The sequence below is a fragment of the Gavialis gangeticus genome, unplaced genomic scaffold (genome assembly GCF_001723915.1).
Source record: "Gavialis gangeticus isolate Ggan-Ray unplaced genomic scaffold, GavGan_comp1, whole genome shotgun sequence".
Taxonomy (NCBI): domain Eukaryota; kingdom Metazoa; phylum Chordata; order Crocodylia; family Gavialidae; genus Gavialis; species Gavialis gangeticus.
Window position 1 is genome coordinate 1049320 of NW_017728990.1, and position 17202 is coordinate 1066521.

General features: G+C 45.8%; 1 protein-coding gene across 1 annotated transcript in view; it reads right to left on the reverse strand.

The window, feature by feature from the left end:
• Window positions 1-17202, reverse strand: part of FADS2 (fatty acid desaturase 2) — a 132320-nt gene that overhangs the window by 100391 nt on the left and 14727 nt on the right. The window contains exons 5-9 of the mRNA XM_019514857.1: window positions 16496-16621; window positions 8841-8901; window positions 8252-8328; window positions 7946-8043; window positions 5066-5162 (exon numbers count right to left, since the gene is read on the reverse strand). Of these exons, the coding sequence (XP_019370402.1) occupies window positions 5066-5162; window positions 7946-8043; window positions 8252-8328; window positions 8841-8901; window positions 16496-16621 (459 nt within the window). The remainder of the gene's footprint in view (window positions 1-5065; window positions 5163-7945; window positions 8044-8251; window positions 8329-8840; window positions 8902-16495; window positions 16622-17202) is intronic.

Below are 17202 nucleotides of genomic sequence, written 5' to 3' on the forward strand. Positions count from 1 at the left end.
CCACCGTAGCAGCAAGCAGCTCCCAGGATCATGGAGCAATCTCCCAGCCCCTGCTCTGATTGCAGAGCAGGGGCTGGGACCTCCCTGCATGTGCAGATTTCCCCCCACCGCCTGACAGTTCCCGGCCAGCCCCAGGCTACACGGGGAAGTCTGCGCATGCAGCCTGGAGCTGGCTGGGGATTGTCCTGTTGTGGGGCAGGTTCCAGCCAGCTCCAGGCTACACATGCAGACTTCCCCATGCAGCCCAGGGCTAGGTTCCAACCCGACAGCTCTCTCAGCCCTGTGCCCTGATCAGGCGAGTGAGGTATGGGGCTTGGAAAGAGCTGTGGGGGAGGGGCAGGTTCCAGCTCCCTGTTCTGACCCAGTGGGGGCTTGCTGCTAGCTGCTGCACTGGTGGGACAGCTCCTCACCACCCCTGGCTGAACAGGGACTCCCCCTGCCCCCCTCCCCCTCAGCTGGGGCTCACTGCTGGCTGCCCCACCTTCAGATCAGGGTACAGGGCTGGGACTTGCCCCTCCCTTGCATCTCTCTCCCAGCCCCATGTCCTGATCAGGGTATGGGGCTGAGAAATAGCTCCAGGGATGGCGACTCTTCTCAGCCCTGTGCCCTGATCGCTCAGTTGGGGCATGGGGCTGGGAAATAGCTGCAGGAGGCAAGCACAGCTGGGCCAGCCACAGGGAATCCCTGCTGGGCACAAAGGTTGCCCCCATATGCACAGGGCGGGACAGCTCTGCAGCAACAGCTCTCCTGCCCCATCCACATTGGGACCCCTTCCAATGTGTACAGGGCCAGGGATGTCTCTTGGCCCTGTGCTCCCTGTCAGCCCCTGGGCTAGTACCCCTGGGGAGCCTGGAGTTCCCCCAAGCTGCTGCAGGGGGGTAGAGCAGGGTAGGAGCAAATCTGCTCCCAAGAGGGAGCACATGTAGATGTGCTCCCCAGCAGGCTTACTGCGCAGCATTTTGCTTGTGCAGTAAGCCTACTTCAAATGAATTGGACATGTAGACATGCCAAGGGAGACCCAGAAGGGGTTTATCAGTAGCTGGCATGGAACTGGAGGATCAAATGTAGCTGATAGGGGTGGATAGGAGGCCACGAGGGTGCCTGAGGGGCACCCAGCATACTGCCCTTACAGATTCTAGGACCCAATGTGCTGCATGGGACTGAAGCCCAAACGGTTTAGAGGCTGAAGAAAGCAGCTCTGCAGAGTCGGGCTCAGGAGGCTGTGCCCAGTTAAAAAGCCAGAGGCTCTCAAAAAGTAAGCACAGCCTTGCTGGGACTAGGGGGACCAGGGGCCTGGGATAGATTGTGGGCAGCCTTGCCAGGGCCAGAGGTGCTAGGGGGCTGGCCAATGTGAGATAGGGCCAGGGACCTGGAAAATAAGACAGGCCCTGGGGCCTGGGGAGGGAAGTAAAGCCAAGGGGCTGACATCAAGGAAGCCATGCCAAGACTAGAGTAACACCTATAAGGTATGGGTATGCATGTGGCTGTAGGAGAGGATGGAGGCCACAATTTTAGCCCTTAAGGCAATTGGGGCCTTAGGGGCTGGATCCCTATGTAAACGGACAGTATCCTGAGGGGTCAGAGTCCCACAGGGAGAGCCGATATGGATTGGGTTGGAGTCCCATGCCCAAAAGACTGGGCAGCTGGTCCAAGTCAAGCCCAAATAGGGACAGAATACAGAGAGAGCACCCAGAGCTCACCAAGCCTTTGAAGGCAGCCTCCTATCCGTATTAATACCACCGAGGCATGACATGGGCAAGGCAGCAGGGTGACCCTGAAGGGTGGAGTGAAAGTGGGGCAAGACTAAGGTGGCCATCAGGAAGCATAACAGCCACCCTTGGGGCTTATCCTGCCACAGGCTCATGGGCCAGATTTGGCTTGCAGGGCTCCCTGCAGCTCTGGAAATTTATCAGCATGGTAAATGGTAGCAGCACTAATTGTTGCAACTCCTGGAACTGTGACAATTAATATGATTCATACTCATCTTGCCACCACATTTCTGGATCTGTGGGGAGCCCTGCAGGCCAGACTTGGAGTGTGGCAGGCAGTGTTGTGATCTTTCAGAATAACAGGGCTGATTTGAAATTATTCTCATTGTTTTAGGTGTTGACCTGATCTCCTTTTAATTATTGTAACAGTAACCTCCTTATTTTTAACAGGAGGAAACTCTTAGAAATGTCTATCATTTCCAAGCCAGAGGCTTGGAGGAGAGGAGAAGGGGTACTAAAAACCACACTATCAGCTCCCCTGCTTCTTGGGAGTAAATAGTTGCATTGCCTTTGGCTAGCTCCACAGGTCCAAGTTGCAAGTTGTAAAACCTGTGGCTTTGGCACCAAAGCTGATCAGCAATTCTCTGTTCTGTTTCAGAGCAGGGACTGCAAAAATTAGATGGCAGACTCATGATTTGCTTAACAGGATGCAGCCTTTAGCTATGGCCTATGTTCTCTGCCTTGAGAGCAAGTGCGGGGAAAAATTAATAAATTACATGTCTAGCCGGCTGTGTAAGACTGAGAAAGTAGAGTGGAGGGTTGGGAGGAAAATGCAGTGTATAAGAAAATTCCCTTCCTACTCCCACACAGGGTTTTCATCTGACCCTAAAGCACAAAGTTTGAATACTACAGCATTTTTTCCTAAGCATCTGTTACCAATAACTATAAAACGTATATATCCTATCTTAAAAGTTTTATGTACTTTGTCTTGTTAAGCCATTGAAATCAATTCTACATGGTGACTACACAAGAAGTGCATTTCCAAACCATGCACTTAATTCTAAACTCATGAAGAATCCTGCAGACCTCAAGAAGTTTTACTCACATGCTTAAAGATAACAAAATACTTAAATGTACCGTTGGATCTGGGCCCAAGTGAGTAGAAAATCTTGCCAACCTTTGGAAGCTATACCTTGAGGAAGATGACCACAGTAGATATTGTTACTTGATTTAGGGGAGAGGTTCAGTTTTTACTGATATCACCTTTAACACAGTGTGAGGTACCTTGAACCAACCAAGATCTGAATTTAGCTCAGAACACCATGGGTAAGATGTTGTATCGTCTCATCTGGAAGTTTACTTAAGGCTGTGGAAGGCATTTTGGAGACACTGCTGCTTCTATTACTGGTTTTCCTATAATATGTTCAGACTTCATTTTTTTCCTTTAAACTCTTCAGGAGGAGTTAACTGGTTTGGCGTGCCCACGGCTGATGTCCAGGAAGCTGCACTGACTTATACCACCTGAAGATCTAGTCCATTGACTTCCATGGAATTATTTCTGATTTACATGCATGTGTTCCCAATGGGCAGATCTAAGGATTTGAAAAGGGGGGTGCAGATGATGCAACTAGTGATGCAGGGACCCACTCCCAAAGCCGACAGAACGTTCCACAGCAGCCTCTGCCAGGGACTTCCTTGAGTCTCTGAAGCTGATGTATCTTTCCCATGTATGCACCACTGTCCTCAGCTGACCCTGGGAGAAGGAAGCCCCAGAGCCACTCCTGTCACTGCAGCACCTTTCTGGAGCACCCTACCTGCATGGGGTGTCAGGCTTAGCCAGAGACACCAGTGGTGATGGGTAGGTTGCCCCTTCTTTACCTGCCTTCTGCTTGATCCCTCTGGGTATTAGGCCTGTGCAAAGCAGCAAGTATTTAATTCTGATTCAGTCGATTTGGAGGGACAGTGATTTCAATTTGGTGATTCAAGTCACTGTCCCAATTTGATTTGGCCAAATCGGATTCAGAGATTTGGCGCTGATACACAGATTCAGCCATAGACTATAATGGGGAATCATTAAAATACCTATAACTTTGCCAATTTTGCTGATTGACATGAAAATAGCAAGGATGGCACCCCCTTCTGAGGGCATGAAGCCTGCCAAGTTTCAAGGAGACAGGTGCAGGGGTTTCTGTGAAAGTGCCCCTCAAACAGTTGAAAGCAAAACTCGTGTATCATTTGTGTGTGTTAAGAGGTATAAGTTGTAGCTGTGTTGGCCTAAAGACATAGGCAGACAAGGTTCTTTGGGCCAGTCTGATATCTCTCTTATTAGACCAACTGAATAGTTGGAGAAATATATCTTAGCAAGCTTTCGGGTTTAAAAACCCTTAGTCAGGCTGAGGAAGCATCTGCAGTTGGTGTGTGTGCTCTTCCTGGATGGAAGGAATAGTAAAGATGCTAGACACTGGGCTGCAGGCAAGAAAGCCAGTCGGTGAAAATGTAAATTGAGGTGTCAGGGGGTAAGAGACAGGCGGGGGCAGAAGGCGGTGTAGCAGTTAAATAATGGAGAGGTACCTGGGGAGTTGGATGTCAGGCAGGTTATAGTGCATCATAAAGCCAATGTCTATATTGAGTCAATGATTTTTTTTTTTTATATCCAGTAGATTCATGAAGTGAAGTTTGTAGGCTTGTCTGTCTGTGGGAAAAGTGTTTTGAAAATTCAAACAAGCACTGAACTTCGCTAACCTCATCACCAGAAGCAAACTTCCAATAGCCCAAAACACACCGAATGGATTCAGACCATGCCATGACAAGAAATGCAAAGCCTGTCAACATATCTCTAGTACCTCACAATTAGTATATCCCACAACAGAACCATCACCATTCCTGAATCTTACAGCTGCATTTCAAGAAATGTTATACACCTCATCACCAAATGCCCTGATGGAAAATACATAGGAGAGACCAAACAACAACTATGCACCAGAATGAATGCACACTGGAAATCTATTAAAGACAAGAACAATCAATTACCAGTGGGGACACACTTCTCAAGAGAAAACCACTCTCTCTCCAATCTCTCAGTTGTGATCCTCAAAGGAAATCTACAAAATGCCTTTTGTAGACAAGACTACAAACTTCACTTCATAAATCTACTAGATATAAAAAATCATGGACTCAATATAAACACTGGATTTATGACACACTATAACCTGCCTGACACCTGACTCCCCAGGTACCACTTTTACCTGCTACATCCCCCCCCCCCCACCGCCCAGCCATTCTCTAAGTAGCAAATTTAATTTCTCATCTATTTTTAGGGTGAACAGAGTTGGGAACATTAGTACCATAGCCATTACCTGAGAGCTGAGCCAATCTCTGTGCTTCTCATTGTCAATTTCCATTGGAATATGGTTCATCTGTGTTACCCACACAAACCAGTGACTTTCCAGAAACCTTCAAAAGGAAGAACAACAGCTGACATCCCAGATCAAAACACAGTCCATACAAATTGCCATGGCAGTGCAGAGTAGCCTAGGTGAAGCTAACAACAGAGGAGATAAAGGGAGTGGAATACAGATTGTAGTCGTATTATATACAGAGGATGCATAAGATGTCACAAGTATTTCTTCAAGGGAATGGCAAAGTCTTTGATTCTGAAGAGTAGAAAGAATCAGTTCTGCAGTAGGTTTGTTCCCTCCTCTGGTGTTCCCTCTAAGGGCTTAAAGCAATTAGGATACTGCACCATGTTAATCATTAGCACTCTCTCCTTCTTAGGTCGATTGCTTTTTCATGCCGCTCTCTGGCTTTCATCTCAATTCACCGCTTTGCATGTCAGACAGTAAGAATGAACCTGGAAACAAACTCACATTGATCCCAGAGATTGTGTTCTCTCAACCCCTACCACTCCCTGCCCATAGTCACTGATAGTTTTCTGGTTTTCAGCCTCAGTAGAGGCCAAAAATGGAACAGGCCCTAGGAGCCAAAATGCCTAGACAAATCTTCTTCAGTTTGGGACAAATGGAGACCTTGACTGGGTAGTTATATTGTTTATACCCTTGTTTAGCACTCTTTCTTTAAAAACAATAGATGAATTCAATCTACATGGTTTTCTGCCTTTTCCCAGAAGTAACTTCAAATATAAGCCAGAAAGAGCAAGGTGAAGAAGGATCTAATAACTGTTCTCATGTCTTTTCGATGGCCTTGGTGGTTGTTGTGCACCCCACATGTACGGTGTAGTATTTTAACCTGGCAGCTAAAGGACTAAGGTCTGACTTCTGCAATGTGATGCACAGCTTAATTAGAACAATCTGAGCTTGTGATTCCCCCAGCTGCCTGGATGTGCCTGGGGTCAAACTAAAGGTAGAGACTTGCATTTATATTCTAATAATAGTGATGTCTCTGTACAGTCTGTATCTTCTCTGAGCAATGAGGGCACCTATACATGTGCATCAAGGCTGCTCCGATGTGCTGTAATTACAAGATGTTGGAGCAGACTCGATTAACTGAGTCTGCTGGAGCGTGGTAATTACCACAATCCAGCAACTCCAGTGTCACATGCATCAACATCCCCGCACTGAAAAATGGTGGCAGGGGGGCTTTAACTCAAGTTTGTTTGAGCTTTAGTTAAAGCACCCCACCACCACTTTTTTGGCATGGGGATGCTGATGCATAAGATGCTTTGGGCACTTTAATTAGATCTGCTTTCAGAGCTGCTCTAATTAGTGCCCCCTCCCCCCTTCCACCTCCTGGAGCACGTGTATAAATGCCCTGAGAGACCAGCAAGGGAGAGTTTTCATAACTGATTAGAATGCCAGGCTTCTCTATAAAACTCCTTGGACTCTTTCCTTATTATCTCAAATTTAAGTTAACTATTGTTGCTACGGAAATGCCGCTTTGTGATTCTTCACTAAGAACAGGAAGCAATATTACTGGGAGGAAACCTGATCCTATATCCAACCAAAACAAGGAAATCCAGCAACAATAGCTCAGCTGTTGTAAGATTTCCAGCTTGACCTGAAGAAGGAATTGGCTTGCTAAACTTTTAATCACATGAACATTTACCATGATTTCATTAATCAATTTAATGACAACTTTTGAGGGTCATATTTCTCTAAGGACCTGATCCAACATCAGTTGAAATGAGGAAGTCCTAAATCATGGCCAGAGTAATTAAAATAACATGGAAATAGAATTCAGATCCCATAATTTAAAGAACCTTTATATAGTTTTTCCTTTTTTTGGGTAGAAGAATCATCTTTAGATTAATTTCTTCCTTTTTTAAGGATCTGAGTAGTAGAATTGAATGTGCACCTGCCTGCACCCTGGGCATGACTTAGCAGGGTCACAGAAAGTACTTCTAGGATAGAGACATGAATTAAATTCTGTGCTACAGTTTGGAACATCGGTCAATCATCGTGTAACCCTTTGAGTGTTTGGTGTAAGCCCAGTTCTGTTCCTCATCCACTTAAAATGTGATTGGCTGCAATCTATCACTCTAGAGCTGGAGCTTTTTAAGTCTAGCTGTAGCAGTTTGTGCTTTTCGCTCAGGTCCTAAGTTGAATTCTTGGTTCAGCTAAGAGGTAGTCATCACAATGGCGTCATTTTTATAACGGGAATATAGAAGTAATGATCCTTGTGTGTGTGGACTAGGGGCCACCCAGCAATGCACTTTGCCATGCTGGGCGATCAGACTGTAAGTTGGTGTATGACTTCTCTCTGCCAGGAATTGGAAGTACTGTGAAGATGGTGTTTTCCCCTCTCAGAAAAAGGGAACACCCTCCATTGTTCCTAAGCTACTCTTCAGCTGATCTGGGAGGAAGCTGCACTGAAGGGCTGGATGACATGGAGCCACTGGGGCAACTTCACGTGTGTGTGGGAAGCAGGATGGAGAGGTGTGCAGAAGGGAGGTGAAGATGGAGAGTCTCATCTGCCTTCACCAACATTAGGGACTTCCTTAATGAGGAGGCAGACACTGAAACCCAGTAACAGACCAATTGGTGTAGAGGTGAGCTTGAAGAGAAACTAAAATTGAGGTTAAGGGGGAGATTGAGACAGGGGAAGCTAATGAAGGTAGTGGTAGGAAGCAGCAGAGATTGGGAGGGATGAAGAGAGAATTTGGATAGCGTGATGTAGAGCAGAATGAGTTTAGCTTGGCATTGCTTATCCCCCTAGGATGGTTTATGGTGCCCATGGTGAAGGGAGGGGAGAGCAGTGGGGAGGCCCTTTATCTCTCCTACCTGACAAAGGTGAGGAGAAACAGGGACCCCAGAACTCCATAGAAAGGGATGAATGTGATGAAGTAGCGTATGTAATAACTGAAGGCCCAGATCAGGTCCTAGGGAGAGAAAGAAGAGATTATGTATTACAGGCAATGTATGGTCTTCCACCTCCCTCTTTAAACCAGCTGTCCTTGCAATAAGGACATAATCCTCTTCTCTCCCTCCTCAAAGAAGGTTCTTTTGGGTATCAGTTGGGCCTTTTCTTCCCCACCCTCCAGATGAGATGGGGCTCGATGCGCAGGACAGAGATGTTCTTTCACTCACCGCCCAGAACTTGTGCCTGATCATGCTCATCATGATTTGCATTTGGAAGTACACAGGGATGAGGAGAGGTGGGAAAACTGAAAAGCAAATGCAAGGTATCAGCCATCAGGAGGAGGCAACTGACTGTAACATGAGATAAATGGACACCCTGAGAGATGGAATTATGGACAGCTGCCTGCAAAGAATACCTGGGGGAGGAGGGGGTGAGAGCTGTTAATAGGGAACTCACAGCTCTTTTCTACTGCTTCTCTGTCCTGCTTACCTTCAGGTTCTCAAGTAATTAGACATTAGACGATGTGTTCAGAAGCCCAGTGCTTCTGCTGACAGGTCTTTATGTTGAGGGCTGTCACCTACTCTCAACCATTTGCCTTACTTTATTTAGCCACTTAGTATCAGCAATGATGTGATGAAGAAAGCAGGGCACCTGACACATTGCAGGTAAAGTATGAAAGTGATTACAAGCTCTAAAAAGGGATTAATAAGAAGGTAGAAAATTGTTCTCCCAAAGCAGGAGGGAGTGGAACAGTAAAGGGGCATTTTCCACCCTGTGAGCACTTTGGGAAAGGAAGGGCACAGTGCGGATACTCACCGAGGAAGAAGTACTCATGCTGATGGTTGTAAGGCAGGTACTTCAGCTTCTTCTTGCCATACTAGAAGGGGAAAGTGGATGTCAAATATCTGGCTCAGCTTGTTACACTCATAGGTAAGGAGGAACCTATTGAGGATACCTCTTTAAGTTTAAATCTCTCTAGTCAGAGCTGGAGACTTGTGACCTAATCTGGTTCTTCTGAAGTCAAGGAGTGTTTTGCCATCACTTTAAATGAGACTGGGATCAAATGCTCACAAAGCTGTTTCAGTTTCCTGCTGTATCTAGATTAGGATACTTGGAAAAATAGGTTAGCTAATCACAGTCCTACTGGACGGGTGTGGGCTGATCTTGTCATGACAACTTGTTTTAGCATGACTTCCTAGTGAACGCTGCATGCAAATCCCCTTTGGATTCTTCTATTCTCTTCCTAAATAGAGGGGATTAAACATACTAATCAGTATGCGTTTGCAGAGTATTTCTTGTCTTCCTATTTCGGGCCCAGTACAGGAGCTGAGGAATGCTTCTTGTTGGTGGGAGCAAAAGAGATGGAAACATGGTAAGACTTGTTCTTTTTTCTACCATAGACCCTCTTTGATTTTAGAAAAATTATCAAGGGCAGGTAATCGGTGAGAAAAGAATATTATTTCCAAGCTTCTGTACGTAAGCCCAATGGCATTCACTTTTGTGAAACACTGTCATGTGTAACAGGGTGACTGGACCTTTTGATTAAAGCAAATCCTGTTCACTTGTGACAGAATAGGTGCATCCTAGCTGCACCTGATTAGCAGGAGGAGGTGACACTTGGAGCTAATAAAGGGAGAAAGAGGAAGCAGGAGTTCCCTCGACTGTGTGGTCTTGGGATCTTGTGTGAGGTCCTTAAAGCTAAGGACTAGGATGGTAGCAGAAAGGCTTGGATACTAATCTTCAGTCAGTCATTCAGCCAGACAGGACTGGAGAAGACTGTGGGTACAAAAAGCAGCAAAACAGTAGAAGTAGGAAAGTGGTAGTCAGCGGTGCCTGTACACATGCTGGGAGGCTGCTACGATGTGTGATGACTACAGCGCATCGGAACAGACTAGATTAATCGAGTGTGCTAATTAGTGTGCTCTAGCCAGCCACTATGTCTTGTGTATCAGCGTGCCCGTGTTTCAAAATGGTGGTGGGGGCAGTTTAATTAAAGCTCATTCAACAAGCTTTAGTTAAAGCACCCCTGCTGCCATTTTGAAGTGTGGGGACACTGACACATGAGACACCATGGGCTCCTTAATTAGAGCAGCTCTCAGAGCCACTCTAATTAAAGCCCCCACCCCAAACACATGTAAAAACATTGCAGATGTAAGGAGGACCTGCCTTCCTTATCTAGAGAGGACAGTAGAACAGACACAGCAGATGGTCATTCCCACGTACTTCTCCAAGATGAAGGGCTGCAGGGAGAAAGCTAAGGAATGAAGGAGGCAGAGGGGCTTGCTGTCCTGTCCAGAATAACTGTAGTGGGATGTCAAACACTGGGCTGCTAACACTAAGGTGTTGGGTCATAAATTTGGTTATAGAAAGTATATACTCAAGGTGATTCTTTTTTTGATGAAGTATAAACAAAAGCAGGGCGAGGTTTGGTAGGGCCACTGTGGCCGATGCTCTAGGAAAAAGGCTGTGGAAAGAAACAAAGATGAGAATAGATTCTGATTGCTAATTATCTTTTTGTGCAAAATTTTAAAAGAAAGTTATATTTTCTGCAACCTTTTTTCAAAAAAAACCAAAAACCAGAGCCCAGCTTTTACTGAAAATTGAATATTCTTATCTGAAATGTTTGGATTTTGGTTCCCAGTTCTCATTAAAGAACTGGAAAACTTTGACCCCAACAAAAAGTAATAATCCAGTTAAAAAGGTTTTCACATTTTGCTTGAAACTTTATTTTATTTCTCATTGACTAAACTATTTTGACAAAAAATTTTAACCAGCTCTAAGGAAAAAAACATACTCTCAGGCAAAAAAAATGCTTTGTGGCTAAGATACTGGATCAGGATGTGAACCAGGAGACCTGGATTAACTGCCAACACTGCACAGCTTTCTTGTCATAGAATCATAGATGAAGATCTACAAGGTCCCTTCCGATCCTAGAAGTCCAACCCCCTGCCTGGGCAGGAGAAAAAACAAAACTAAACAAAAAACTGGGCTCAAATGATCCCAGCCAGGTAGGCATCAAGCCTCCTCTTCAAGACCCCCAGGGTAGGAGCCAGCACCACTTCCCTAGGAAGTTGGTTGCAGATCCTAGCTGCCCTGACCGTGAAACACCACCTCCTGATGTCTAATCAAACCTACTCTCCAACAACTTGTGGCCGTTATTCCTTGTTATGCCAGGAGGTGCTAGGGGAAACAAGGTCTCTCCCAAACCCTTCTGGTCCCCCCTAGAGAGTTTGTAGACGGTCACCAGGTCCCCCTTCAGCCTTCTCTTGTGAAGGCTCAACAGGTTCAGGTCCTGCAGTCTCTCGTTTTAGGGTCTGCCCTGTTGTCCCTGGATCATGCGGGTAGCCTTCCTCTGGACCCTCTCAGTGTTGTCCACATCCCTCCTGAAGTGGGGCGCACAGAACTGGACACAGTACTCCAGCTGTGGCCTGACCAGTGTTGCGTAGAGGGGGAGGATCACCTCCTTGGCCCTGCTTGTGATGCACCTGTGGATGCACAACGAGGTCCGGTTAGCCTTGCCAACCGTGACCTCGCATTGTCGGCCCATGTTCATCTTGGAGTCAATAACAACTCCAAGACCCCTTTCTGCCTCCGTGCTCTCAAGAAGGGAGTTTCCCATCTTATAAATGTGCTGCTGGTTACTACTGCCCAAGTGCAGCACCCCTCACTTGTCAGTATTGAAACGCATCCTGTTTTTGTTAGCCCACCCCTGTAACCTATCCAGGTCTTGCTGCAGTCTTTCCCTCCCTACTAGTGTGCTCACCTCACCCCAAACTTTGGTATCATCAGCAAATTTAAACAAGGTGCTTTTCATCCCGTTGTCCAAATCACTGATAAAGAAATTGAACAGCGTGGGCCCAAGAACCGAGCTCTGGGGGACTCCGCTGCCCACTTCCCGCCAGGTCGAATATGACCCATCCACCACCACCCTCTGAGTACGACCCTTGAGCCAACCTGCAATCCATCTGACTGTGTAGGCATCAATGCCACAGTCGCCTAGTTTTTTAATGAGGATAGGGTGGGAGACTGTGTCAAAGGCCTTGCTGAAGTCCAGAAAGACTATGTCCACAGCGACACCTGCATCCAAGGTGTGACCTGGTGACTGAGTCATTTCATTCCTCAGTGTTCCTCATCTACGAAGTGGTTATAATAAGCTTTCTTTTTCTTTTCCCCCATTGGCTGTCTTACTTGTCTATTTAGATTGGATAGGTTGGAGAAGTGAGGACAGTTGCCCTTTATAGACATTGGTACATGTTTGTGCTGCAGCCCTGGATGCTTTTAAAAGGGGTGCCAGGTGCCGCAGCACAGTATGCATCTGTTCGCATGCAACACACCAGATCTCCAGTGCATCGCAGCATGAAAATGTATGTGTATAAATGCTCTGTGTGTCTTGTGTAGAGCTGCTCTCAACAAAGTCCCAAACTCAGCTGAGGCCTATGACGATCCCATCTTAATAATAAGAGGGCAGTTGCAGAGATACCTTTGATTCCATTAAATCTATATAACGGCATTGTGGATTTACATTGTGCGGGCTACTCTGAATGGACACGGCCTATGGCCAATCTTAGCATGCACAAAGAGGGAGAGCGTGTGAGAGAGCTTACTTCTGAAGTAAGCTATCTCTTCTAAGGGTGTCCTTGTGGGGAATTAGTGCAGAGTAGCCTAAGCACTGTAAATTTACGTGTTTGCTTACTGCACCATAGCTTCCCTGTGTAAACAAGCCCTTCGCCTCCCTGCAGCATCTGTAACTCAGGCAAGCTGTGCAAAGTAATAGCTTGTAATATTGTGTGTAGTAGCACTGATGCAAGTTTATTATGGTTTTGTAATGTGTTACATTACAGGTCTGCAACAGGGGGTTGGACTATCTGACCTCCTGAGGTCCCTTCCAACCCTATTAATCTATGATTTTGTTGTTAGTAATAAGCAATATCCATATGGTTATGGCAGTAAAGTTAAATTACCAAAACTGTAAAGATAGTGGCAGAAGAATAGCAGGTACACATGACTGATAAAATCAGGTCACGGACAGTCTGGTAGTTTCCACTATGTAAAATAAATCTACAATGTCCATCTTGTATCCAGCAGACTGCTGCTGCTGTTAGAGGCAGTGGGGAGGCCAAGGCGTGATTAGACCAGGTTGAGAAATGATCCCTCATAGTAAGGGCTATGCTCAGAGCTGAGAACCTGCCACAGTGGCTGTCTTTCATATGGAAGAGGAGAGTATCCTGCACCAGCAACCTAATACTACTAATTGTGTGAAGTCCTTTGCTTGGTGTCTCCACCCAGTTTTCTTGTTTTAAAATCTCTGATTCTGAGGTGCCATTCCTGTTATCATCATTTTTTTTTGTCCCAAGTAATCTCTTGATTTCTGGGGCCTGTGATTTATGCCCCCCTTACCTCCCCACTAGATTTACCTTCTCATGGGGCTCTATCTACCTTCACCACGCATCAAGAGGGCTCATATTTGTCACCAGTTTTCTGGGATTCTCTCCTGTGTTCCCCCCACTAGTACTTTTCTTTTACATGTTTATCTCCAAATTTCTGCCCGTCTCCTTGGACAATTTTTATTGATTCCCTACCCCCAACTATTTTGTCCCTTTCCCTCTCAGTGAGTGAGGTCTTCTGCGGCTTGTTCATGTCCTTGAGTTTGATCCAACAGATCAGTACCCTTTGTCACTTGTAAATTCCCACACCTTATGTAGCACCAATGACTTCATGGATTGCAGTTTTATTTGGAGGGAATTAAGCAAGATCTGAGTTCCGCAGGGCTCCATTTTTGGCTCCATCACAGAAAGGTCTGAACACATAAGAGGATCCAAATACAGTTATGGTCTACATACTGTACTTCTAACATACATCTTCAGAGAGCAACACAGTTTCTCCATTGCCATAAGCATCCATACTTTGTTATTTCATGACAATGGGACTATGATCTTTGTGCAAAACTCAGCCAGCAGGAGCCAGATTTTCACAAAATAAATTGGCATACTTCATTGACTTCACTATGGTGATGCGCCCAGTATGAAACCTTCTCTGGGTCTGAAGTAGTGGATTCAATTGCTGTGCCTTAATATACCCTGTAACTAAGTGTGCAGTGTGGCTCTCAGTAGCTGTGGGAGCCATGACCAAGAAACTCAGTTGCTGTAAATCACTGTAGCTTCAGTGATTTACACAGTTGAGGACTTGGACCTTTGTCTTTTAATGAACTGGTTTTCCTTGTTTCTCAAGGAGGCATCCTGCTTCTGAATTGCCTCCGTTTTTGCTTACTCAAGGGCGGGGGCAATAGTCACTTGCTGCTAGCCCATGCTGGCAGAAAACCATTCCACCCCATGCTGCCAGCTCAGCTTTGCTGGCTGGTGCATTAAGAGATGTAGTCAAGACTCCATTTGTTCCCTGCCAATTCCCCTACCAGCTCTGGTCGGGAAACAAGCAAGTATTTTGCACACCTTTTACTGGCAAGCCCAAAGCCCACATCTGGACTAGATGCAGGGATACATGTCGGGATTTAATCTCCATGGGTATAAATTGGTCAAGAAGGACTGGCAGGGAGGAAAAGACAGGAAGGAAGCAAGGGGAGCAGCAAAATGGAGACATCAGATTTCAGAAAGACAGGCGTTAAGAAACTCAGGGAACTGGTGGGCAGGATTCTCTGGGAGACCAGTCTGAGAAGAAAGGTTGTTCAGGAGAGCTGGTCTTACTTTAAGACTATTGCTCCTTGTCCTGTCTGCCGTGGCCACAGAAAATAGACTATCTGCATCCTCCATAAAATGATCATTCAGGTATTTAAAGAGAAACTTCTGGAGATGGGGAGCATGACAGGATCAAGCCCCAGAGGTGGCCACAACACCCCTTGGTGGCTGCACCGTTCCTGTCCTGCTCAGACTCCTTAGGTACCCTCCCTTTCCTCTTGCCTGCACACTTTGTTAGGATTAGTTGGTTATGAAAAGGGAGGCTGCCACAGGGTCCCTGAGTGAGCCCTTGTCTTGCTACTGGTCAGTGGGTCCATCTCAAACCCTGCTGATCCCTGCCCTGTCTCCCGGGCATTAGGTGGGGTCCTCCTGGCCCCTTCTGTGTTCTAATGCACCAGTTCCCTTACGGGCTAAAATCCTACCTTATGGCTTAACTTCAGTATGCCCTAGGCGCTCCACAGCAGTCTCCTCATAGCCCCTTGTAGCCACCTCCACTAGCTTAAACTTAAGCAAACAAAAAATAACAAGCACCTGCTTAACATAAACCATCTCCCCCTCTTGGGGTTCAAGCCCAGTGGGTCCCAAACTCTGACTGATTGGGCACCACCAATTTAAAATGATACACATTTTTGTCATATAAAGTCATTATAATAAATCTGCTAACGCGTACCACTAACAGGTTGTCTGCATAGCACTGGTGGTACCTGTACCACAGATTGGGAACCACTGTTCTAGCCCCAGCACAGCTGTCCTTCCTTTATTCTGATATGCAAATTATGGCTGCTCGTTTGGTTGCCATACCAGTACCCTTGCTACTCAAACAGGGCTCTGCCCTACTGTCCTATGGCTGGCCAGCTAGCCCAGCAATAGGTGCTTGCAACCTATGGGTCCCTGGCTGCTTATTCCCTTGCAGCCAGCCCATAATGAGCAGTCCTTCCCTCTGACCTGGGGAGCTTCCTGCAGATGCTTCTTCCTTAAAGTAAATGAGTCCCCAGTTCCTTGTTACAGAGGGTTTGATTAGGTGACCTCCGGAGGTCCCTTCCAACCTTACTATTCTATGATTTTGATTGCACCCCTGCGTGGGTGTTCAATTCAACCAAGACTTGTACTTTACATCTAAAAGTGCAGTACTGTAGGATTCTGCACCCTATACGATTTCCTCAGATCTTGTCTGAAGCTGGACAAAGCAAAAAGAAATCCTTGCACCCGTGTTACCATGATAGCTCACTTCAGCTGAATTGCAAGGGATCCAGTTAAGCACACATTTCTACTCATGCTTAGTATATATGGAAAATGGCTACACAAATATTGAAAGACTCTCTATGCCAACAAGAGATCAACTTTTTAACTAAATCTATTTGTACTCAAAAGTGAGTGTCCTCTGCCATTCTCTCTCTATACCTTAGCTCGCATTTCTGGACGAAATTTTTTTACTGGCTTTCTACATCCTGTTTTCACTCTCATTCCTATCATTCTCCCCCCTTCCACTCTCCCTGCTGCAATTCAAAAATACAACTATCTTTGGGCTGGGAATGGGGATGACAATTTATATTGGTTGACCTAATCATGGCCCTTGCATCTTTCCAAAACTTGGGCCCAACTCCTGTCAGGCAATTTCCTTTTGGGTTGGGATACTTCTTCTCTGCATTTCTTTGATATTGAATCTTAACAACCAGAGTTTGGTCCATCAGACACAAATCACCTTTTTAAAATTTCACAAACACAATATTTGCTGAAGACTTTCAGGGAAAGTGCCACTTTCTTTTCATCCCACTGTCTTACCTCAACAGGCTGAGAATCTCCCAGGACAAATATGTGTATCATGTTCACATCTGGGTCCTTCTTGAAGATATTGGGCTTTGCATGATGCTGGAAGTGACGGTGATTCCACCAGTTTGCTGAAGCACCCTAGGGATGGGACGAATAGTTAGTCCGTACAAAGGCATAGTCTCTCCCTACTATGATATCCATTTCAGTGCAATTTTGATTATACCCAAGCAATAGACTATCTTTTAAAATTGTTATACATGTTAAAGAGCTACATCCTTAGTTCGTATAAATCTCACTAATATAGAGGAACCGATTGAGACTATAAAGGGGGAGATACTATGGCACTGGATAGAAGCTCACTCTTGTAAGGGAAGGAAGGTGTGACAGTAGCAGGATAAGGGAGTTCAGAAAAGCAGATTTCAGTACACTCAGGGAGCTTGTAGGGAGACTGTCTTGGGAAAATGTTTTTAAATGATGCATGAATGTAGAAGAGAGGTCAATTTCTGAAAGAGACCACATTAATGAACAACTGAAAGCCATCATGACATGGAGGAGAGAGGGGAAGCATCATATGAGACCACTGTGGCTTCCTGAGGAGCTCTCTACTGATCTGAAAATCAAAACGGAATTACAGCAAAAGAAGACATGAGGACACATAGTGAATGAAGAGCACAGAAGAATAGCAGGAATCTGTAGGGAAGTTAGGTCTGAAGGACAGT